This window comes from Petaurus breviceps, unplaced genomic scaffold, assembly GCF_028583685.1.
Source record: "Petaurus breviceps papuanus isolate PSGF00001 unplaced genomic scaffold, PetGlider_PUasm1.0 90667, whole genome shotgun sequence".
NCBI lineage: Eukaryota > Metazoa > Chordata > Mammalia > Diprotodontia > Petauridae > Petaurus > Petaurus breviceps.
Window position 1 is genome coordinate 8022810 of NW_027187302.1, and position 24558 is coordinate 8047367.

General features: G+C 37.8%; 1 protein-coding gene across 1 annotated transcript in view; it reads right to left on the bottom strand.

Moving 5' to 3' along the window:
• The window catches only part of MDN1 (midasin AAA ATPase 1), a 183099-nt gene that overhangs the window by 126199 nt on the left and 32342 nt on the right, over positions 1 to 24558 (bottom strand). The window contains exons 10-17 of the mRNA XM_069065132.1: positions 19806 to 19999; positions 17353 to 17434; positions 11584 to 11679; positions 9456 to 9568; positions 4085 to 4233; positions 3942 to 4002; positions 1348 to 1559; positions 139 to 242 (exon numbers count right to left, since the gene is read on the bottom strand). Of these exons, the coding sequence (XP_068921233.1) occupies positions 139 to 242; positions 1348 to 1559; positions 3942 to 4002; positions 4085 to 4233; positions 9456 to 9568; positions 11584 to 11679; positions 17353 to 17434; positions 19806 to 19999 (1011 nt within the window). The remainder of the gene's footprint in view (positions 1 to 138; positions 243 to 1347; positions 1560 to 3941; positions 4003 to 4084; positions 4234 to 9455; positions 9569 to 11583; positions 11680 to 17352; positions 17435 to 19805; positions 20000 to 24558) is intronic.

Here is a 24558-nt window from a genome sequence, read left to right on the forward strand (position 1 = left end):
CACACACACACACACACACACACACACACACACACACACACACACACTGCTTATTTCTATCATGCACTTAAGTATGACCACAAAAATCAGTTTGAGTCAGCAATCATGTTGCAGAAATATACAACCAAAGTCAAATACCTCTACAAATGCAAACAGTAGGGCATTTTCAGTCATTTTCATTTGTTGGTGGGCATGGTTGAGTTTCAGACCAAATGCTTCCCACTTTTCTCTTAAAAGTAATCCTAAGAAAAAAAGAAAAATTTGAAAATTAATCCACAACATGGGGCATTGAGGTATGACCTGGATACAAATATATACACGAATGGGTTGGACTAGATGGTCTGTGAATTCCCTTCCATTTATAAATCTATGATCCAATGACCCTATAAACACATAAAATGAGCTTTAGCGATACCACTACATTAAAATAACTTCCCAATTAACTCTCTGAGACAAAGCAAGTTTCTCTGGGTGAGAACATAACAGCAAAAAATCAACCTAAAGGTTGACTTCCAGAATCACTTTTTTATATAAAATTTTGTAGGCTGAAAGACAGTATAGTGTAGTTGACACAGGGGCTGTTATTGGACTCACAGAGACTAGCTGTTTGACCATGGTCACAATAAACTTTTGCTGCCCAAGGCAATACTCTAGGTCTACAATTTAAAGAGGAAATGATGATCTGCATCAGTAGAGGGAGTTTCTAATATCCAGAGCTCCTTGAAATGATCAAATCATTAATATGGATCAGTTTCCCTCCTAGTTCCCACCCCCCCCAAAAGGAAGTTAATTTAACTAGGATTCCCCCTAAAGAATTATAAAGAATCAAGTACTACCTCCATTTTTGTTGCTAAGGAAAGAAATCAGTGGCCCTAGATTCCAAAGTCAGCCCATAGCTGGACCCCAGGTAGGTTGAAGGACCCCCATTCCAGGAATTAGAAAGGAAAAGCACATCAAACCTTCAAAAGAATCACTTGCAAAGTTTTACATAAATCATGCCGGCTTTCTTTAGCTTCTGACAGCAGTTACTCGGCAAGTTTATGAGTATGACAACCATTAACAAAATTTGCTGCAAATAACTATCCTCTATCCAAAAATATTTTGTCTTTTATTTAATTCTGTTACTCTCACAGCCACCGGAGGAGGTCCTACAGCACTCTTCTGGAAGGAAAAAAATCTACTGCAGAATTGTGCCAAGAATTGTGGTATAGTACTAGCTCTGAACCTGATTTCATGTTCTGACAATGCTCCCTGAAAATTGCCTCTTTCTTTATATCATGTCCCCTGTGCTTATTTTCTCTCCATCTCTACAGCTTTTCACTTATTGGCCTCAGCTGGATCTTTTACCTGCATCATTGGTTTTTGTCTCCTTGTTGAGTGCTGACTTATGTACATGTTGCATTAGTTTGAGCAGGTCTTGCCAACGTTTCTGTCTATAGCAGGTCTGAATATGCCCCAAAAATGTAAGGTTCTGCTTCCTGGAAAATGTCTGGGTGAAAAGTTCCTCAAAGTCTTCTCGTAAAGGCAGCCATATAAGTTTATGGTCCACTGGCTTATAACTGAAAGAAAATGCAAAGATTCTAGAAAATTGAGTTCAGAGAAAAGAATAATTTAGAAATTAAGGGTATTTATTTCTAGGGCTGTATTCCAAAGAGATCATAGAAATGGGAAAAGGGCCCACATATACAAAAATATTTATAGCAGCTCTTTTTGATAGCCAAGAACTGGAAATTGATGGAATGGCCATCAACTGGGGAATGGCTGAACAAGTTTTGGTATATGAATGTAATGGAATACTATTGTGCTATAAGAAATGATGAACAGGCAGACTTCAGAGAAACCTGGAAAGACTTTCATAAACTGTTGCTGGGTGAGGTGAGCAGAATCAGGAAAATACTCTACACAGTAACAACCACAGTGTACAAGGACCAATTTTGATAGACTTAGCCCTTCTCAGCAAGACAAAGATTTAAAACAATTCCAAAGGACACAATAATGGAAAATGTCAACCACATTCAGAGAAAGAACTATGGAGTCAGAATGCAGAACGAAGCAGACTTGGTTTTTCTTCTTCCTCATGGCTTTTCCCATTCGTTATAATTCTTCTATGCAACATGACTAATGTGAAAATGTGTTTAATGGGAATGTATGTGTAGAGACCATATCAGATTGCAAGCCATCTTGGAGAGGGAGGTGGAGAAAATTTTAAAACTTAGGGAAGTAAATGTTGAAAACTAAAAGTAAATAATTAAAAAAAATTAAAAACATTTAAAAAATTTTTTTAAGAAATTTAGGGTATTACCTAAATAACACTTCAAATAAAAAAAAATGAACTGTAAGAAAAAAATTCATTACAATAATATTTATAAATTTCAAAGTATAATTCCCCCCCTTCCATAAAGATCAATCTATATTTAAAGACCTAATAAAAAATTAAGTGGAAATGATTGCTACATGAGGAAGTAATATAAAATGACGTGAGACATCACTGCTCATTATTTGCAGCAAAGTCTAAAACAGAGACCATATTTCAAACTAAAAGATAAATAATAAATGACCCAAGTGTCTAACAATAAAACAAAAAATACAATAGCCATATAATGAAATACCATAAAGTTATCAAACAAAACAATGACTACATTAACTCATAGAATATATGAATGAAATAAAATCAAGTTAAGCAAAGCACCTAAAACCTTAGGTCTTCTCCATTCACAAAATCCACTTTCAAAGGTCATCTATCATGTGGTAACTTCATATTACAGGTTTATATATTCCATGTTTGATAAAAAGCTAAGAGATCAATGATATATATATATATATACATATATATGAATAACATGAAGCAATTTTAAAAAGTTTTACTTGAGGGACATGCATCTTAAGAGTAATATGGGATACATCTGACAAAACTAGAAAATTCCAAATACCCATAGCAGGCAGCTCTGCAACTAGCTCATCCAACATTACAGAAATTTAAAAAACAAAAATTTTAAATGAGAAGACCAACTTAAACTACTATAAGTGAATGGTAATGAAAAAGTCAGAATGAAAGAGGAAATCTCACAAAACAATCATGAAAGAAACAGCCTAAATGGCAAAAGGATACAAGTTTAACAGAATTTAAACACAGGTACAGTGTTCCATCAAAGTAATGCCAAGAGTAAGAGAGAAAAATAAAAGAAGAAATGAAAAGCCCCCCACCCAAGGATGTTTAAAAAAAAAAAAACCCAACAACAAAAAGGGTAATTTAAATAAGGTCCTCCTTTAAAAAGTTTTTCTCTAAGGAACTGTCCAATGTTAATGGAATAAATCACAATATATTTAATTTTAAAAGCCTACACAGTTTAATCAGTTGAGTATATTCTCAAAAAAGAAAAAAATTTCTATTCATGAACCAGGCTGTTTCCCCCGCCAAAAAAAAAAATTTAATATAGAAGGTAAAAATATTGTATAGGACAGTAAAAATTAGTCTATAGCTTATAAGGTCTTTAAGGACCTTATAAAAAATACTAAATACCAAAACCAAAGCAAATCCTAGGGAAGGCAAGCAACAAGCCTACTCCTTACTTACACATCATTGTTCCTATCCCTCTATTCCTTCCTCCTTGTAATAATTATTTGTCTATGTTTAGATTTACATGGAATAAAGGGCTGTTTGCTTTCCATTTCACACAGGGTAATCTTTGAATAGAGGCTATGATTACTTCTTAATATGCAAATCAAAGCCCTATGCCCAACTATTATACCTCACACTAAGTGTTTAATGCTGTTTCAAGGGTGGGATGATTGGAATTTGAGGATATTCCTTTCAAGTTTTGCTTAGTGCTTCTTAATGAACAAGAAATAGATCATTTAAAGTATTAAATTTACATTCCATCTCATACAAAGCAACAGAACAAAGAGCAACAATTTCAAAAATGTCTAGAAAAACCACTAACCCGCCAAGCAGATCTGCTGTGTCACTCTGCTGGTTCATGTTGACAACCCTCAAACGGTGACCTTCAAAAATGCACAAAAAAAGTGGTTATCCCTGAAAAATCTATCCCAGAAGCACCAAAACCTCTTCAAGCTTGCTTATTACCTGTAATGTGAGCCAAGTACTGGACAGCAGAGGTCTTGCCAGTGCCTGTCTCACCCACCAGCAAGACTGGCTCCCCCTTGCTGACACACACTGCAAGCTGTTCCATCAGTATAGAAGCTGGACGAGTAGCAGCAAAAGTGAGCTTTTCCCTGATGAGAAAAAGTGGACACATAAGTCCTCGGCATTCCTATATATCTCTAACAAAATCCAACAGCAAGAGATAGAAAGAGAAACCCATTTAAAATTACTGTAGACATTATAAAATATTTGGGAATCTACCTGCCAAAACAAACCCAGGACTTATATGAACACAATTACAAAACACTTTTCACACAAATAAAGTCAAATCTTACTAATTGGAAAAACATCAATTGCTCATGGATGGGTCGAGCTAATATAATAAAAATGACTTTACCAAATTAAATTACATATTTAGTGCCATACCAATCAATCTACCAAAAAATTACTTTGGAGCTAGGAAAAATAGTAGCAAAATGCATTTGGAACAACAAAAGGTCCAGAATATCAAGGCAATTAATGAAAAGAAATGCTAGAGAAGGTGGCCAGCAGGCATCAAAACTACTTGGTACTGGCTGAGGAATAGAGTAGTGGATCAATGGAATATACTGGGTACACGAGACTCAGCAGCCAATGACTATAGTAATCTACTGTTTGATAAACCCAAAGACCCCAGTTTTGGGGATAAGAATGCACTATTTGACAAAAACTGATGGGAAAACTGAAACATAGTATGGCAGAAATTGGGCACAGACCAATATCTACCATACACCAAAATAAAGTCTAATGGGTGCATGATCTAGGTATAAAGGCTGATACTGTAAGCCATCTGGGAGAGCAAGGGAGAGTTTATCTGTCAGATCTATGGAGAGGGGAAGATTTCATGACGAAATAAGAGTTAGAGAGCATTATAAAATACAAAATAGATAATTTTGATTACATTAAATTGAAAAGCTTCTGTACAAATAAAGCCAATGTTACCAAGATTAAGAGGGAAGTGAGAAATTGGGAAAGAATTTTTACAACCAGTGTCTCTGATAAAGGCCTCATTTCTAAAATAGACAAAGAACTGAGTAAAATCTGTAAGAATACAAGCCACTCCCCAATTGATAAATGGTCAAAGGATATGAACAGGCAGTTCTCAGAAGATGAAATTAAAGATATCTATAAGCATATGAAAAAATGTTCTAAATCACTAGTGATTAGAGAAATGCAAATCAAAACAACTCTTAGGTAACACATCTCACCAGCCAGATTGGCTCAGATGACAAAACAGGAAAATGATAAATGCTGGAGAGGATGTGGAAAAATTGGAACACTAATGCATTATTGGTGGAGTTGTGAACTGATCCAGCTATTCTGGAGAGCAATCTGGAACTATGCCCAAAGGGCTATAAATAAGTACATACCCTTGCCCAAAGGGCTATAAATAAGTACATACCCTTTGACCCAGCAATACCACTTCTAGGGTTATATCCCAAAGAGATCAGAGAAGTGGGAGGAGCACCCATATGTACAAAAATATTTATAGCAGCTCTTTTTGTGGTTGCAAAGAACTGGAAATCAAGGGGATGCCCACTGATTGGAGAATGGCTGAACAAGTTGTTGTATATGAATGTAATGGAATACTACTGTGCTATAAGAAATGAGGAGCAGATGGACTTCATAATAACCTGGAGAGACTTACATAAACTGATGCTGAGAGAGAAGAGCAGAACCAGGACAAATCTGTACACAATCACAGACACAACATATGTGTGACAACTAACTTCCATAGACTGGGCTCCTCTTAGCAATGTAAGGTTATAAGACAACTCCAAAAGATTCATGATCAAAAGAGATATCCACATCCAGAGAAAGATGCAGAGTCTAAATGCAGATTGAAACAAACTACTTGCTGTTTCTTTTTCTTGTTTTGTATTCGAGTGCATGCCGCCATGATGGGGCGGAGACGGGGGGGGGGGGGGGGGGGGAGCAGAGGGAGAAAATTTGCAACTCAAGGGACTGTGGAACTGAATGTTGTAAACTAAAAGTAAATAAACAAATCAATTTAATAAAAAAAAAGTGGACAGCAATGGTGAAAAAACAGAGGCCAGCCTAGAGGACCTGGCTTTTGTCTAGACTGCACAACTTGTGAAGAAGAGTTCCATATTCTTGCCAAGAGAAAGTATAATACAACATCAAGAGTCTTTATTAAGCTGATGCTCACTATACGGCTTCCAATGCTAGCTCTGCCACTGACTTGTTGGTAGACACTGGGAAAATACCTCAATCTCTGAGCCTCAAGTGCTATTTTTATAAAAGAATATTTACTCCAACCATATCTCATTAAATGACTACAGGATCATAATAGATTTACAGCTGGAAGGGACCTTAGCTAGAAGTCACCACTTAGTCTAATCTTATATTACAGAAGAGGAAACTAAGGCCCAAGAAGTTAAAGTGATTTGCCTAAGTCTTCCTAGCTAAATAAATTGGAAAGTTGGGATTTGAAACCCAAGTCTACTGACCTCAAATTCAGCATTTTCCCCAAAGAAACACACAATGATGCACACTAAGTAAACTACAAAATGCTTTTATATTGCCATGGGAGACACCCTTAAATTCTTTAACCAGAAGCTCAATTTGAACATCTCTATTTAAACTCACAGCTTGATTTGCAGGTGAAATGTATTTAGCTTTATGAGCCAGTATACTGATGACCTAGAGTTTTTGGCTGTTCTGTCCTAACCATCTACCTGATGTTCCACTGCTTTTAAAGGCATCTGCTACCTTTCCTTGTCCTACTAGGAGAGGGGGAACCTCTGGCCTCAAGGCCACATGTGTGGCCCTTTGACTGAATCCAAACTTCAGAGAACAAAGCCCCTTAATAAAAGGATTTGTTCTGTGAAACTTGGACCCAGTCAAAAGACCACACATAAAAACCTCTAGAAAGCCACAGGTTCCCCACCCCTATGACCTAGACTTTTCACTCCACCTATTCCTTTGCTCTTTTAGGAGGTCTGTTGTAACAGACAGAAATCTAGAATACTAGCTTCTGATGCTTGCTATATTTAAGCTCTTTTAGTCAGATCTAAGCAAAAAAAAGTGGAAAAGTCATTTTCACAGAAACAAAGAACTTCTGTTAAGGGGACAAGAAATGAAGAGAAAACGACTCCAATTTTCTGCTTGACATAAAAGGTATTTTCAAAACACGCTAACAAGGCAACAGACTTTTATCAATAATTTGTAATGGACCTGCCCCAATGATTGCTTTCCTGAATTTGGTCCACCTAAACCCACAAAATACAGGCAAATTTAAAAAAAAAATAAAACTATTCTGGAAAATAGTAAGTAACTATGAACTATTACAAAAGAACATTATGACTGGCCAAGGATATTTATATTACTAATGTTTTTTTGGTCTAGACCTGTGATTTCATTAGTGTAAGGAACTTCTTGATGTTCTTTCATTAATGCAGAGCAGCAATTCCTTTTGCCTTTCAATATACCGTATACCATTTTACTTCTCTGTTATCTATCATGTAAACTACATGAGGCAGATGGTGCAAATTATTTTCATCCAAATTTTATAGATGCTAAATAGGGTATCTCACCCAACAGGAGAGTAGGGGGGAAGAGTATGAGAGGGGGGATGGTGGAAGGGAGGGCAGGCTGGGGGGGGAGGGAAGTTGGAAGCACCCACTTTTGAAAAGGAACAGGTATACAGGCGGCTAGGTGGCGCAGTGAGTAAAGTGCCGCCCCCGGACTCAGGAGGACCAGAATTCGGTTCCAGCCTCAGGCACTTAACACCCACACAAAAAAACTAGCCGTGTAACCTTGGGCAAGTTACTTAACCCCAATTGCCCTCCAAAAAGGGAAAAAAAAAAAGGGACAAGGATCAAAGTAAAGAATAGAACAAGTGGGAGGTGAGATAAGAGGGAGGGAAATATAGTCAATCTTTTACAATATATCCACTATGGAAATGTTCTGCATAGCTACACATGTACAACGTATATTAAATTGCTTATCTTCCCAGTAAGGGTGGGTGACAAGGGAGGAAGGGAATGAATCTGGAATTCAAAGCTTTAAAATCAAATGTTTAATTATATATATATATAATTATTAATATTATTTTACATGTAACTGGGAAATAAGATATACAGGCACTGGGGCAGAGAGATCCACCATGCCCCAATGGAAAGTCAGAGGGGGTATGGGAGAAGATATGGGAGAGAGCAAATAGGAGGAGGGACTATCCAGTGGAATTGCTATTTTGGGGTGGTAGATTGGGGGAAAAACAGGAAGAAAATTTGTAACTCAAAATCTTGTGGAAATGAATGATGTAAACTAGAAGTTAATAAAGCATTTGATTAAAAAAAAAAAGACAGGGTTGTTTGCCAAAATGACCAAAATATAGGTCTAGAGCTAAAAGAATCCTGAGAGTTCATCTAGACTACTCTTCTTAATTTACAGATGAGAAAATGAGGCCCAGAGGATTTAAGTGACTTGGCTAAGGTCACAGAAGTAGACTCTGAGGTAGGTTTAGATACAGATCGTCTAAGTACAGTCAGTGATTTTTTAGCTACACAGAATTAGAAGTGGTATCTTCTTTATGAAAAAATCAGTAAAACATTAAACAAACCGAAAAAAAAAGAAACAAATTTTATAGATGGAAAAAGCCTAGAAAGGTACTTTGTCTATGGTGACAAAGGGCAGGGCTCGCCCTGCAGAAAGTCTTCTGGTTGCAGGACCCCTATGACATTCTTACAACCCCCTGCTGCTCTACTGTAAGAAGAGGCAGGCAACCATAGTGTAGTGGAAAAAACACTGAACTAGGAAACAAAAAGACACGGATCCCGGCAAAATGGGGCTTATAATGCTAACAGGCCTTCCATTCCTCAAAACTAGAATGAGCTACATGTCACCTGTCTCTCAGAATCCCTCAAAAGCAAACTTGAGGCCCAAGTACCACTCTCCATAAGCAATTTACTGATCCTTTCACCTGCTTCCTCTTCCCAAAAAATTACCTCAGGTTTACTCTGTCCATATCTGCATTTATTCATAACACAGAAATGCTGTTTTTCACTTTTCATTTTAGTCTTTGATCTCCTATCATCTTGTACAAAACCTGGTACATATGAAGTCCTTAAAAAAATACTTATTGACTGACTTCCAATAGCACCAATTATCTTACACAACATCTGTAAGAATAAAATAAGAACGTGTAAAGTACATAGTAAACCAGAGACTGAGAGAAGTCAGCTCTTATAATTAATGAAGATGTAAGCAGGTGATCTACAAAATCAAGACAGTGGATGGTTAGAATCTCTATTCAAAATCTGACAGTTTTACACAGAAGAGCTGACTTTACCTCTGGACCTGGACAGCCGGACTCTGTATCCGCAGCAGCCGTGCTCTCCCCACCTCCACTTCTAATTCATTTACCACAATCTCTGGCTTGTAAAGTTGACAGAAGTATTCAGCCTGTGGAGAAAATGGATTGTGCTTCAGATAAAATGTCCCCTGCATTTCCATACCCACTATGCTCTGGTTATCTACAACTCTCTCAAATAGTGTTCTTCCTACATCTAAATCCAAAACAGATACATGGCCCATTGTGGTGAGTGGAGACCCTCAGCTTTGAAAAATTTCATGACTTTTTCTCAGGCCTAATCCTTTGTAAACTCTCTGTAGCATCTGACACTTCTAACTACCTTCTTTAACTCTCTTCTCTCTGGGTTTTTGTGAGTATGCTGTCTCTGAATTCTCTACCTACCTTTATGATCCCTCCTACTGAGTCTCCTTTGCTAGACATTTATCCATACCTTACCCATCAATTGTGCATGTCTCTCAAAGTTGTGTCCTAGGCTTTCTTCTCTCTTCTTTTTTATCAGTTCCCATAGGTTCAATTATCACATCTATGCAGATTAATTCTGGAATCTACCAAATCAACCCAGATCTCTACTGAGTTCCATTCCCCTATCACCAAATGCCTACTGAACTTTTCCAACTGGGTGGCCTTTAGGCAACTCAAACACAATATCCAAAAGAGAATTCATTATTCTCCTCTCTCCTTCCCCCAGTCCACCTCCAAAACATACCCATCCTTCTGAACTTGGCTATTATAATAAAGGATATCACCCATCCTGGTCACTAAGGTTTGTAATCTCGGTATTATCCTGGACTTCTCATTCATTCTCACCCTGTTCATACAACTAGCCAAACACTGTAATTTCTTTCCCCATAAAGTCTTTTATACATGTCTCCTGTCCCTACTCACACAGGACCCACTTAAGTCCAGAACCACATTTTCAAGTGCCAAGACAATCCTTTCTCCAATTCATTCTCCACAAACCTGCCAAAATGATTTTTCTAAAACCCAAGTGTTTGACCATGTCACTCGCCTGCTCAGTGAAATCCAGTGCCCCCGCCCCCCCAATGACTCTAAGATCAAATAAAATTTTATCTTTATCTCATCCTTTTTAAAGTTCTGTTTGTTTTATAATTTGCAAAATCATTAGTACCATAGTACATGTATATAATTTATAAGTAATCGGATATATACATATGGAAAGGCAGAGTAGGCTCAAAAATATTATACTAAATGGGATGCAGGATAAAAGGGGTTGCTTAGAGTCCACTGTTCTAAACTAGACTTTTTTCCTAACTGGAGATTTCAAGATGATCTTTGTAAAACATTTTTCATGTGTCTCTGTTCAAAACAACCTAGAAAACTGCCCCATACTTATCTCTGCCACAAGGTCTCAATGGAAAACAGCATCAAAAGTGGACAAGGAACTTTCCTGAACCAAGACTACAACTCTTGGCTAGATGATCCTCATGAAATCATGCAAGAGTAGTTAGGATTCCAACCTCTTAGGTGCTCAGGGGATAGAATTGATTCTTCTCTTTTCTTTGGATATTCTTATAATAATTATCCATCATTTTTCTAAGCACCCAATTACATATGTATAACACTGAAGATATAAGAATTACCTCATTCCCTGCTATACAGGATTATAAAACCTAACATAAACTATACTTAAAGTAAAAGTGATTGACTAAAACACAGATTAAAAATACAAAACCAGGGTGGCTAGGTGGCACAGTGAATAGAGCACCAGCCCTGGAGTCAGGAGGACCTGAGTTCAACTCCAGTCTCAGACACTTAACATAAAAACTAGCCGTGTAAACTTGGGCAAGTCACTTAACCCCAACTGCCCTACCTTCTCCCCTCCAAAAAAAAAAAAGAAAAGAATACAAAACCAATAGTGGATACTAAGGCATATATTTGGTAGGTAATAAAGTACATTTTAAGAACATAAACAGAGGCATATATAATGACTAAACTGCCCTATACAGACATAGGAAAATCCATTAACAATTCAGAAAGGATTAGGGAGCAGTGATGATGCAAGAGACACTTGGCAAACTAGATATAACAGCTGTGCATCAGAACTGATTTAAATCAAGATCACAATGGAAAGTTCAAGGCTCACCTTCTTCTTGGAGATATTTAACTTGCTCCCAATAACCTCTGCCATCTTCAGTCTGCTTGTTTGCTTAGATAGCATTGCTGTGAAGCAATCCAGAGCCTGTCAAAGATAAAGGCAAATCTTTAACTCTTCACTGAAATGTGAAAATAATAAAAATCAGTCCTCCACTATCATTGTTCAAGGATGTGATTATAACAAAGACCATCTTATCTGAGAGTAATAATTGATTCATTTCAGTATTTCATGGAATCAAAGTGCACTGAATACAAAGAGTATCTAACATGAGGCATAATACAAGGGAAACAAATGTGATAGAAGACATCTGTTCTCTATCCTCAAGATGGTAGCATTAAGTTAGTGAGATAAGTATAAGACAACAATCCAGAAGATGTCACCAAACAGTACATGACTAATTTCCAAACAAGTAGTACAGATAATAGGGGCATAGGTTCAACTAAAAAAGAATGGAAAGGGTAATAAAGGAAAATTTAACAAAGGAGGTAAAAAAATGAAATAGGATTTGAACAGTGAGTTAGGTTTGGATCAGGAAGGAAGAGAGCATGGAAAATGTGCTCTAACAGGGTGATCTGGCACAAGGAAAGGCACAAAGGATGAAATACAAACACGTTAATGAAATGCTGAATAAAATGGTCTGACTGGTGCAGAAATTTCACATGAAAGGAGTAAAAGAATATAATGTTAGGAAATAGTTTGAGACTAGCCAAAAGAAGGTCTTGAATGTCCTTGAGTAAGGAATTTGGACATTATCTTGATGACAAAAGTGAAGCACACTACCCTTCCTCCCCAACAATAACAACTTTTTTTTTAAAAAGAAAAAGTACCATATAAAAACCAATGTCTTTTACATCCTAACCTAGTAAAGATATGTAGATTAGACTAGAAGAGAGCATCAATTAATAGGATGCTGCAGGTTATTTCATTAGTCAAAGCACGAAGTGGTTGGAGTCTAAATGCACTTGGCAATTATGGCAATGATAAAGCAAAGAATTGATGGAAAGGATATAATTATTTGAAGATACAAAAAGAAGCAAAAGACTGTCTCTGCCCTCCAGGAGCTTACAATCTAATAAGGGAAACAGCACACAAACAAATAATACAAAGCAGCTAGATAGAGGATAAACAAGAAATAACTGGAATCAAGAGAGACTAGGAAAGGCTTTCAGTAGGAGATAGGATTTTAACTGGGACTTAAAGGAAGCCAGGAAGGTCAATAGTTTGAGGGGATGAAAGAGAACATTCCAGGCCTCCGGGACAACCAGAGATAATAAATAACCAGAGGTTCAAAATAAAGTGTCCTGTTTATCATGGTACAACCAGGAGGCCAGTGTCACTGGATTAAGGAACATGCCTTGGGGCGGCTAGGTGGCACAGTGAATACAGCACCAGCCCTGGAAACAGGAGGATCTGAGTTCAAATACGGACTCAGACACTTAACACTTACTAGCTGTGTGACCTTGGGCAAATCATTAACCCCAACTGCCCTGTCTTCTCACCTCCAAAAAAGAAAAAAGTATATGCCAGGGAGTAAGGTATAAAAAAAGACTGGAAAAGGAGGAGTTGGGTTAGGTTATAAAGGGTTTTGAATGCCAAACAGAGCATTTTAGGCAAAAGGAAGCCACTGGAGGAATCACAGATTAGGAGGGGTAACATGAGTAAAAGAATGTGATTATTAACAAATATGAAAGATAAGTCCATTTGGGGAAGCAAAAATAACATTAGCTGCTTTAGCTATCTTGGGGGGAGGAGAAAACAGGGCAGACTCTTAAGTTCCAATAATGGAAGAAACAATATCACCATGACAGCATTTAGCTGTTCCTCACAGTAGCTATACTAATTTCATAATTAAAAGAATTGGAAATAAGATGGTAGAGTGTAAGAGAATAAGGCCAAACCAATGATTTCTGCAAGATAAGGAAGATCTGCCCGTACTTGGGACCAACTGAAAAGGAACTGGTTGCCAAGTTTTAAAAAAGAAAGAGTAGGTAACTGAAGTTAATGGTTGGGTGGGAGGACAGAGAGGTTCTCAGGTCACAGAAATGAGATAATTGGGAAATGGGGTGATAGGATAGAGGTAAGAACTGTGACTTTATTCATCTAGGGAACTCCTTCTACCAACATAGGTCAATACTTTCTCTGCAAGTTATAACTTTGGAATTGCTTGAAATACTGAGATTTACTGACACTGAGACTAGGTGACTAACCCAGGTTCATAAAGACGCATATTAGAGTCTGGACTTGAGCCCAGGTTCTTTATTTCATATTTCGTTAAATTCTTCATTTCTTGCTGGCTCTGAGATCAACTCTCTATACACTATACCAGGCTGTCTCTCAAGAATGTAAATTGTACTGAAGAAGGACTCAGGCAAAAAAGGGACATGAGAGGCAAAGAAGTGAGGGTGCAGATTGAGACACATTATTTTCTGGACATGGCCAAAGCAGGAATTTGTTTTGTGTGATGATACATATTCATTAGACGGGGTTTGGATTTATTCTCACCACACAAAGCCAGTACCCTCTCCAATGCGAGGATGAGGTGGTAGAAAAGTAGGTAGGGAACATAAATTGTTTTTTGTTAACGGAAAAAAGTGTGTTTTTTTTTAAAGACAGACAACTCTTTTCACTAGGACAATAAAAAGCATCTATAAACAAATTATAAGAGAGAAAGGACAAAGAAGGAGTTCCATCTAAGGGTAGCCCAACTTTTTTCTGTACTCCAGATTTAATCATAAGTCTGAAGAAGTATCCAATGAGATAAGCTGGGAGAAAAAAAAAATTGTAATCAGTTCATCTTGATGGGTTAACATTATTTTTTAATAAAGAAAAAGTTGAGATCCCATCTCTGTTACACATTGGCTATATGACCTGTAGCAATTAACTGCTCAGTGACTGAGGCAAATTTACAAATTGTGTAAAAATTGTTGATCTGCAGTGATAGAATGTATTTCCTCACCTGGAAGTTCCCTACTGTAATGGGAATGCAAATTTGGAAGATCTTTCCTGCCCCTAGGCTAAAGTGCACCTGAAGCCTGGGGTAGGAGGCTTGTTTTTCAGTAGATACTTCTTGATTGGCCGGTGAGTCAACAAGATTGTTACATTCTCTGAGCCAGGAGAAGGCTATATAAGCCCTGATGTGTAGCTTTGTTTGGGGGGCTCACTTTGAGAAGTGTTCTGTGATTTGATCTGTATTCTGGGAAGCTGTTGTCCAGGGCCCCCCCCCCCCCCCCCGGCTTTGAAAAACCCAGATGTGGAAACCCAGATGTTGACTGGGTATGGATGTAATGGTTGGACAGTTTGGAAATCTGTCTACTTGATCTGTTTCTGTCTTGATAATTCTGCCTGTATACTTTGAAGTTCGGGGTGCTGACCTTTTTCCCCTGACCAAGGTAAACTATATATGTCTGACTGATTAAAGTAAGCTTGTTAACCCATTTTGAGTTGCTTTCCTTTAACAAAGCAGATCCAAGAACCTGTATGGGCAGCAAACCCTGAGGACGTGCTTGGGGTGCTTGCTGCTACACCTACAAAGATGAAATGACAGGTTTGAACCAAAAGAGATAAATAAAACTATCTGCCAAGAGTGGAGACAAGTACCTTGAGGCTTGAAGAGAAATGGGAAAGCTTAGAATAGGCAAGGAAGGAATTAAAAATTAACAAGATGAAAAGGAACCCTCTAGCAGCAATAAGATTTCCCCTGACTACAGGTATAACCCAAATGAAAGTTCATCTTTCTATGGATTATAACAAGAAAAATCCTAAATATTACAAAATTCTTAAATCTCTTTCAACTCAGCTCAAAGAAACTAGAGCAATACAGTAAAAAGGTAAGCAATGTTCACAAATTTCCATAACTCTACAGATGATAGATCCAGAAGCAAAGCAGTACTGGGTTTACAGTACTGAAGAGTAGTCCAATATAACTCAATATCATATTTTAGGTAAGGATTATAGTGTTCAAAAAACCCAAGAACAGAAATTATTGGGGTAAGGACTCAGTATGTGACAAAAATTGCTGGAAAAGTGGGAAGCAATAAGGGTGAGATCAACATTTCAAACCATATTCAAAAATAAGCTCCAAAAGCACAAGTAATATAGACATAAAAGGTCATATTACAAATAAATTAAGAGCATGAGAAGGTATCTTTCACAACTATAGATATGGAAGTTCTTGACCAAATAAGGGATAGAGAAGATAACAAGAGATAAAATGGATTTGATTACATAACAAAAATAATGCAATTGGAAAAACATCTTTGCAGCAAATTTTTCTGATAAGAATGTGACTTTGCAAGGGGCAACTATGTGGCACAGTGGATAGCACACTGAGCCTGGAATCAGGATCTTGCTGAGTTCAAATCTAGACTCAGACACTTACTGGCTGTGTGACGCTGGGAAAGTCACTTAACTCTGTTTGCCTCAGTATCCTCATCTGTAAAATGAGTTGGAGAAGGAAATGGGAAACCACTTCAGTATAACCATGCCAAGAAAATGGCAAATAGATCCATGAAGATCAGACCTGACTGAAAAACGACTGAACAACAAATTGCAAGATATATAGGGAATATACAAGAACCATTCCCCAAGACAGAAAATGTGAAACTATAAGATATCAAGAAGCCAATCCCATCTATCAACAACCACATGAAAAAATGCTCCATATCTCCTCTGAATAAATCACTATGAGACTCCACCTCCCATGCATTAGATTGGCAAAGGTAACAGAAAAGAAAATGCCAATTAGTGGAAAGCATAAAAACAGACACATTGATGAACTGTTCAAGTTGTGAACTGACCAAAAAGCCACTAGTCTCTACATACACTGTGACCCATCAATACCACTACTAGGTATCTACCCCAAAAAGGCAAAATAAAGAAATAACCCAATACACCTAAAGAATTTTTATGGTGGCTTTTTTTTGTCATAGAAAAGAACAAGAAACAAAATGAGTGCACATGAGTGACTAAACAAATTATGGTTAAGTGACTATAATGAATAATTACTGCTATGTAAGAAACAATAACTCAATACCTATAGTAGTATCTTCTCTAAACTTATCTTTGATCTCCCTTGTATATATCTTATATAAACCTACTTATGCATGTTCTATCGCCCTATTAGAATGTTAAACTCCTAGAGGGACAGGGATTGTTTTGACTTTTCTTTGAATTCTTGGGATTTAGCAGGTGCCTAGAAATGTTAAGTGCTTAATAAATGCATGTTGACTGATGGATAGCAGCTAACTCACAGAGTCGCTGAGACACAAGTGAGATAATACATACAAAATGCTTCATAAACCTTAAAAGTGATATATGTCACATGTCATAATTATTATGAAGTGCATTATTAATTTTTTAGCTTTCTTTTCCTTAACTTTATTTCATTTGTTTTAATGTCTCTTTATAAGCTTGTTCCAAATTAGGATGGGATACAGTTATTATTTTACTTGACAGTTATTACACTTATAATACATGTTTAACAGGAGTGGTCCTTTTTTAAAATGCTACATTTCCCCCCTTGCTTTTGCCTCCCCCCCCCCCAATCTCTCTATTGCAATATTAGTTTGTGTGGAAATTAAGTCCCTTGACTAGCTTTAAAAGTAAAAGTGACACCATGTGCACAAAAGAACAAGCTTGACAGCAGATGAGAAGAAGAGGCAAGGGGGGATAAAGCTTTAGACAGATGAATGAAAGAAAAGAGACAGATGGAAATTATGTAGCACAAAAGAAACAAGACTTCAGAGGATTACAGCTTACCTCCTGAAAAATATTGAGTGATGTAGATGAAGAAGAACTGTCAAAGCTGTAGGAAATCCTGTTACACCAATTCAGTAAATCCCTAGGAGGAGAAATAGAGAAAGTAAGCAACGATGATCAGGATAAAACAGAGGGGGTGGAGAGGCTTTCTGTTTGCCTATTTATTCAACTCAGCCCACATAAGCCATTAAGACAGGAACTCTGAAAAGTATCTAATGTATCTAAGTATCTAATCTGTGTGATTAAAAAGAAAAAAAAGGCCAACAAGCAGGAAGAACAGGAAGCAATCCTGAAATCCTTTCAAGGCCCCTAAGTTTATAACTTAGCAGGAACCAGGAAGCTGATGGAAAGGACCTTGGAAGAGAAAGAAGGAAAAAAGAAAGCTTATAAGCCCAGCCAAAGAGTCAGGCCCTGTTCAGCTTTCCTTTCAGTAGACAATGAAATGAGACATGGTGCTATCACACCTTAAGATACATTCCCAGCATCTAAAAGTAGGGTCATCTATCAGCTCATTATTATACCAGATGATCAGGAACTGTTCCATATATGTTCCCAAAACCCAATCCCCAGCTAAAGAGAGAGGAGAGAGTCATTAATGATCCTTTCCTCTCAAATGGATAAGCAGGGTTATGTAATTTAAATGCTGGACCTATGAAATGAAACTTAATAACTGCAAAATAGCTTCCCCACGCTGCCTAAAATCCTTGTCATTTGCTTCATCAGATTAGCAAAGGATAAGCAAATGTCATACATTAAAAATTTGTCATGCATAAATTTAATAACCCTGTCTAATATGTAGTATTAAAGGGATGGGAATCTGGGTTCTGAGTCTTTAGGAGGATGAAGCCACAGCAGATCATTTGGATATAAAGTACCTGACAAATACAGGCTCAGATATGTTGTTGTTGATTTTTTTTTTGGAGGGCAATTGGGGTTAAGTGACTTGCCCAAGGTCACACAGCTAGTTTTTGTGTTATATGTCTATGGCTGGATTTGAATTCAGGTCCTCCTGACTCCAGGGCCGGTACTCTATTCACTGCACCACCTAGATGCCCCTTCAGATATGTTTTTAACAGAAGAGTTTGGAGAGCCAGGAAGGAGTGACTGGTTGCTTTAGAGAGAGGCAGGGTGGCAGCTAGGTGGCACAGTGAATAGAGTACCAGCCCTGGAGTCAGGAAGACCTGAATGCAAATCTGGACTCAGACACTTAACACTTACTACCTGTGTGACCTTGGGCAAGTCACTTAACCCCAATCACCTTGCCTTCCCCTTGGAAAAAAAAGAGAGAGTCAGGCACACAAAGGGAAACAAACATGACAAAGATCATTTGCCTCCCTATTTTAACTTGAGAAAGCTTTGTTCCCTGGCTTCTCCAAAGAGACAAAACAAAGTGTCTTTATTCCTTTCTAGAGGCTGCAAACCCCACAACCCTCAAAGGGCAAGTCATGCACAATGACCAGAAAGAAGCAATATGGTAGTTTTGCAAAGAGTCCTGGATTTGGAGAGGACCTAAAGTTACACTGGATCTGTTACTTAACCCCAGAATAACCTTGGACAAATCATTTGGAATTCAGAAGATTTTGTAGTGACCCATAAAATGAGGAGGTTGGACTAGCTCAGCAGTACATAATCATTTTGCATCTCAGTCTGATGAAACCTATGGACACTTTCTTACAAAGTTTTTAAATAATTAAAGGAAATGCTGTAATTGTTTTTCCCACCCAAGCTGAGGGACTTCCTAAAATCTACACACTCCTTCTTTGTTCCTGGACCTCAGGTTGAGAATACCTGGCCCAGACAGCCTCTTAAGGTTCTGATGGCCTAACTTCTATTGGGATGAGTCCAGGACTAACTATAGCAACAAAAAGGTACAAAACGATAAATTTCATGTAGTGTTCTACTACTCAAAGATTAGGAAATAATAAACAGTAGTTATTTCCATGACCTTAACAACAGACTAAAAAAGTTTTGGATAATAAAAGTATCTTTATCATCAATAAAAGTATCTTTATCCCTATGAAGAACTGTTCTGCTGTTTAGCTGTTTTTCAGTCATATCCGACTCTTCATGACCCTATTTGGGATTTTCATGGCAAAGACACTGAAGTGGCTTGCCATTTCCTTCTCCTGCTCATTTTACAGATGAAGAAACTGAGACAAAGTGACTTACCCAGGGTGACACAGCTATTAAGTGTCTGAAGCTGGGTTTGAACTCAGCAAGATGAGTCTTCCTGACTCCAGGCCCAGCACTCTATCTACTCTGCCATCTGGCTGCTGCCCCTAATGAGGAATTATAGATCTACAAAAGGGATATAGCTACCCATAACACAAAAAGAAAAAATTGGCAGAATTTCATAATCCGATCCCAGTAAATGATAAGGTTCTGGAAAAGAAGGCATTAAAAGAATACAGATAGATAGTTCAGGAATTGGCTAATTAAACCACATTCAATACCTTAGAGATAATTCTCTTCCTTCAAGGCTTGGACTTTTGTCCTCTCCTCCGGCTTCTGAGACATCCATAGATACATCCTCGTTTCCATGGCTGTTGTTGCTCCTAGACTGATGTTTATCTCCAGTAAGTTTTAAATAAATATCTAAAAGATGATCAGTTGCACCTGACAGGCTGGGATATCTGCTCTGAAGAACCTAGCAGGAAAAAAAAAAAGGCAAAACTTTCTAGGAGAACTAATGACATCACAAAGCATTCACAAAGAACTGAAAGAAACAAAAACATAGTATTTATGAAAATTAGAGTACCAAGAGGTGAGTTTTCTCTATCTTGAATTTCTTTCATTCTTCCCACTACAGTAATACTTCCTCTATGATCAAGAATGCAATACTCCAGCAAATTCCCCTATCCAAAGTCGAGTTATTCAACAATCTGACCTAAGAACTGAAAAAATAATCCAGGGGTAGCCAGGTAGCACAGCGAGTAAGAGCACCGGCCCCAGTGTCCGGATGACCTGAGGATCAAATCCGGGCTCAGACACTTAGCATCCACCCAGAAACACCTGGCCATGTAACCTTGAGCAAGTTACTTAACCCCAATTGCTTAAAAAAAAAAAGAAAAATAATCCAGAAAAACCCAAGAGCTTCCAAAATGTGTCATATATTACGTATCATAAGACTCATGCATTTACTCATAGCAGAGGTCCTTCAGAAGCAAAGCAAACAGAGGAATCCGACATTAGACTCCTATTTTAGGGACAAAAAGGATCAAAGCATGGAACAGGAGGAAGACAGCAAAGTCAGAACTCCTGCACCAAAAGCTTCCAAGAAAAACATGAGCTGGTTACATGCCACAGAGGAGCTTAAAAAGGATTTTGAAAACCAAATAACAGAAGTGGAGGTTATTCCCAAATAACAATTGGGAAGAGAAATGAGAACGATGTAAGAAAATTATTAAATAAGAGTCAACAACCTCACTGAAGAAAATACCTTAAAAAATAGACCAACCCAGATGTCAAAAGAAGCCTAAAAAGGCAATGAGGGAAAGAATTCCTTAAAAAGCCGAATTTGCCAGATGGAAAAAAAATCTCAAGAGCTCACTGAAGAGAATCATTCCTTGAGAATTAGATTAGAACAAATGGAAGCTAGTTACTTTATGAGAAATCAAGATACTATTAAACAGATTCAAACAAATGAAAAAACAGAAGGCAATGTGAAATATCTCATTGGAAAAACCACTGACCTGGGAAATAGATCCAGGAGAGTTAATTTTAAAATTATTGGACTACTTGAAAGCCATGATCAAAAAAAGAACCTAGAAGTCATCCTTCAAGAAATTCTCAAGGAAAACTGCCCTGATGTTTTAGAACCAGAGGGCAAAATAGAGGTTGAAAGAATCCACTGATAACCTCCTGAAAAAGATGCCAAAAAAGAAAACTCCTAGGAATATTATAGCCAGGTTCCAGAGTTCCCAGATCAAGGAGAAAATATTACAAGCAGCCAGGAAGAAGCAATTTCAATATTGTGGAAATACAATCAGGATAACAGAGGATCTGGCAGCTTCTACACTGAGGGATCAAAGGTCCTGGAATATGATATTCTGGAGGTCAAAGGAGCTGGGATTAAAAACAAGCATCACCTACCCAGCAAAACTGAGTATCATGTTTCAGGGGAAAATATGGTCATTCAGTGGAATAGAGGACTTTCAAGCATTCTTGATGAAAAAACCAGAGTTGAATAGAAAATTTGACATTCAGATACAAGAAGCAAGAGAAGCATGAGAAGGTAAACAGGGAAAAGAAATCATAAGGAACTTATCAAAGTTGAACTATTTACATTCCTACATGGAAAAATGATAATTTTAACATATGAAACTTTTCTCAGTATGAGAATAGTTGAGGGGAATAGAAATATATATATACACACATATATACGTGTATACATATATATGTCTATACAGGAGGGTATATGGGTGTATGAATACATATGTGAGTGTGTATATATGTGTACAAGTATGCATAGATAGAGTGCACAGGACCAATTTAATAGGAAGGGATGATACTTAAAAGGTGAAATTGAGAGGTGAGAGAGGAATATAATGAGAGGAGATGGGGAGAGACAGAGTGGGGTAAATTATCTCATATAGAAGAGGCAAGGGAAAACTGTTACAATGGAGGGGAAGTACAGGAAGGCAAAAGGGAATGAGTCAACCTTATTCTCATTAAATTTGGCTTATGAAGGGAATGTCATAAACACTAAATAGGGTATCTCACCCTACAGGAGAGTAGGGGGAAAGGGGATGAGAGGGGGGATGATGGAAGGGAGGGCAGGGGGGGCGGGGGGAAACAGAAGTTGGAAGCACCCACTTTTGAAAAAGGACAGGATCAAATTAGAGAATAGAACAAGTGGGGGGTGGGATAGGAGAGGGAAATATGGTCAGTCTTTCACAATATATCCACTATGGAAATGTTTTCATATCTATACATGTACAACCTATATTGAACTGCTTATCTTCTCAGTGAGGGTGGGTGATGAGGGAGGAAGGGAAAGAATCTGGAATTCAATGTTTTAAAATCAAATGTTAAAAAATATATATATATTATTATTTAAATATAACTGGGAAATGAAATATAAAGGCACTGGGGCATAGAGATCCACCATGCCCTACTAGAAAGTTGGAGGGGGTATGGGGGAAGATATGGGAGAGAGCAGATTGGGGGAGGGGATATACAGTGCTATCACTGTTTTGGGGTGATGGGGAGAAAATTTGTAACTCAAAATCTTGTGGAAATGAAAGATGTAAACTAAAAAATAAAAGAGAGAAAGAAAAAGCATAAAAAAAAAAAGAATTAATAGATCAGGGGCAGCTAGGCAGTACAGTGTAATAAAGCACCCGCCCCAGAATCAGGAGGACCCAAGTTCAGTTCCGGCCTCAGACACTTAACAGCCACACAAAAAAATTAGCCGTGTAACCTTGGGCAAGTTACTTAACCGCAATTGCCCTCCAAAAGGCGCAAAAAAAAAAAAGAATTAATAGATCAGGGGCGGCTAGGTGGCACAATGAATACAGCGCCAGCCCTGGAGTCAGGAGGACCTGAGTTCAATTCCTGTCTCAGACACTTAACACAAAAACTAGCCGTGTGACCTTGGGCAAGTCACTTAACCCCAACTGCCCTGCCTTCCCCCCTCAGAAAAAGAAATATGGCATATGGTAGACACACTGATAGTTAAGAGCTAGCAACAAGGTAAGAGACAGATAACTTTGAAAAGACACAAAAAGAATATGTAACAATTCAGAGCTATTAAGCATATAGACAAGGTCCTAAAATCATTCACTATATGACAGTATTTGTAATACAATAATTTGGGACAACAATTCACTTCCACAAAAAAAAGGTCATATCTGGATGTGCTTATTTAATATAAAGGAATTCACAAGTTATCCCAAATTAGCCAAAGGTATATGGCGAAACCACAGGCTGGTCAGAGGAAAGAGCAAGATCAATACTAGAATTGAATAATAAAAATAAGATGTGGCCAGTGCATTTTAAAAGCTTGCTAAGGGGTGGCTAGGTGGCGCAGTGAGTAGAGCACCAGCCCTGGAATCAGGAGTACCTGAGTTCAAATCCGGCCTCAGACATGTAACAGGAAACTAGCCATGTGACCTTAGGCAAGTCACTTAACCCCAATTGCCCTACCTCCCCTCCTCAAAAAAAAAAAAAAAAAGCTTGCTGAAAATTGGAAATAGAAAAAGAAACATCTATACAGACTATCATCCTTTCTGAGGTTAAGTTTAATATAAAACAAACACCACAATAATGAGATCAAAAGGGCAGATAGAAACCACATCAGCCAGTAAACTCATGATCTCCTAGGCAATCTAACCAAGCAAGTAATCAATAAGCATTTATTACAGGCATACTATGTGCCAGGTACTGTGCTAAGCATTGTGAATATAAAGACAAAAGCAAAAACAGTTCCTGCCTTCAAGGAGCTTACAAGAGGGAGAGAGAAAGACAGAGAGACAGACAAAGAATAAGAGTATATCATACACAAAATATCTACAAAGTAGATGCAAAGTAAGAGACAGGAAGGCACTAGACCGGGAAAGGTCTACAAAAGATAGCACTTCAAAAGGACAAGGAAAGATCTACAGAATGTTGTACTTAACTAGAAGTGTTTTACAGGAAGCCAGGGATTCTAAAAGGTTTTCTAAAAAGATTCTAAACAGCACTCCAAGCATGGGATACAACTACTACAAAGGCAAAGAGATGGGAGATGGAACATTGCATGTGAAGGACAGCAGGTAGGTAAGCATGGCTGCACCCTAGAGGTCTTTAGAGAGGAAGAATGAGTAAAAGGATTGAAAAGAAAGATCAAGGTTGTAAAGAGCACTAAATGGCAAAATAGGAAGTCTGTATTTGATCCCAGAGGAAACAAGGATCCATTGGAGTTTATTAAATAACTGAATAACATAATCAGACATAAATTTTAAGAAAATCACTTCATGGAGCGGCCAGGTGGCGCAGTGAGTAAGAGCGCCGGCCCCAGAGTCAGGAGATCCGAGATCAAATCCGGGCTCAGATACTTAGCACCACACCCAAAAATAACTGGCCGTGTAACCTTGAGCAAGTTACTTAACCCCAATTGCTTTAAAAAAAAAAAAAAGAAAAGAAAATCACTTCAGCAACTATGTAGAAGAAGAGGGAATAGACTCCAACCAGGATGACTAATTATAACTGAAGACCACTACCAGG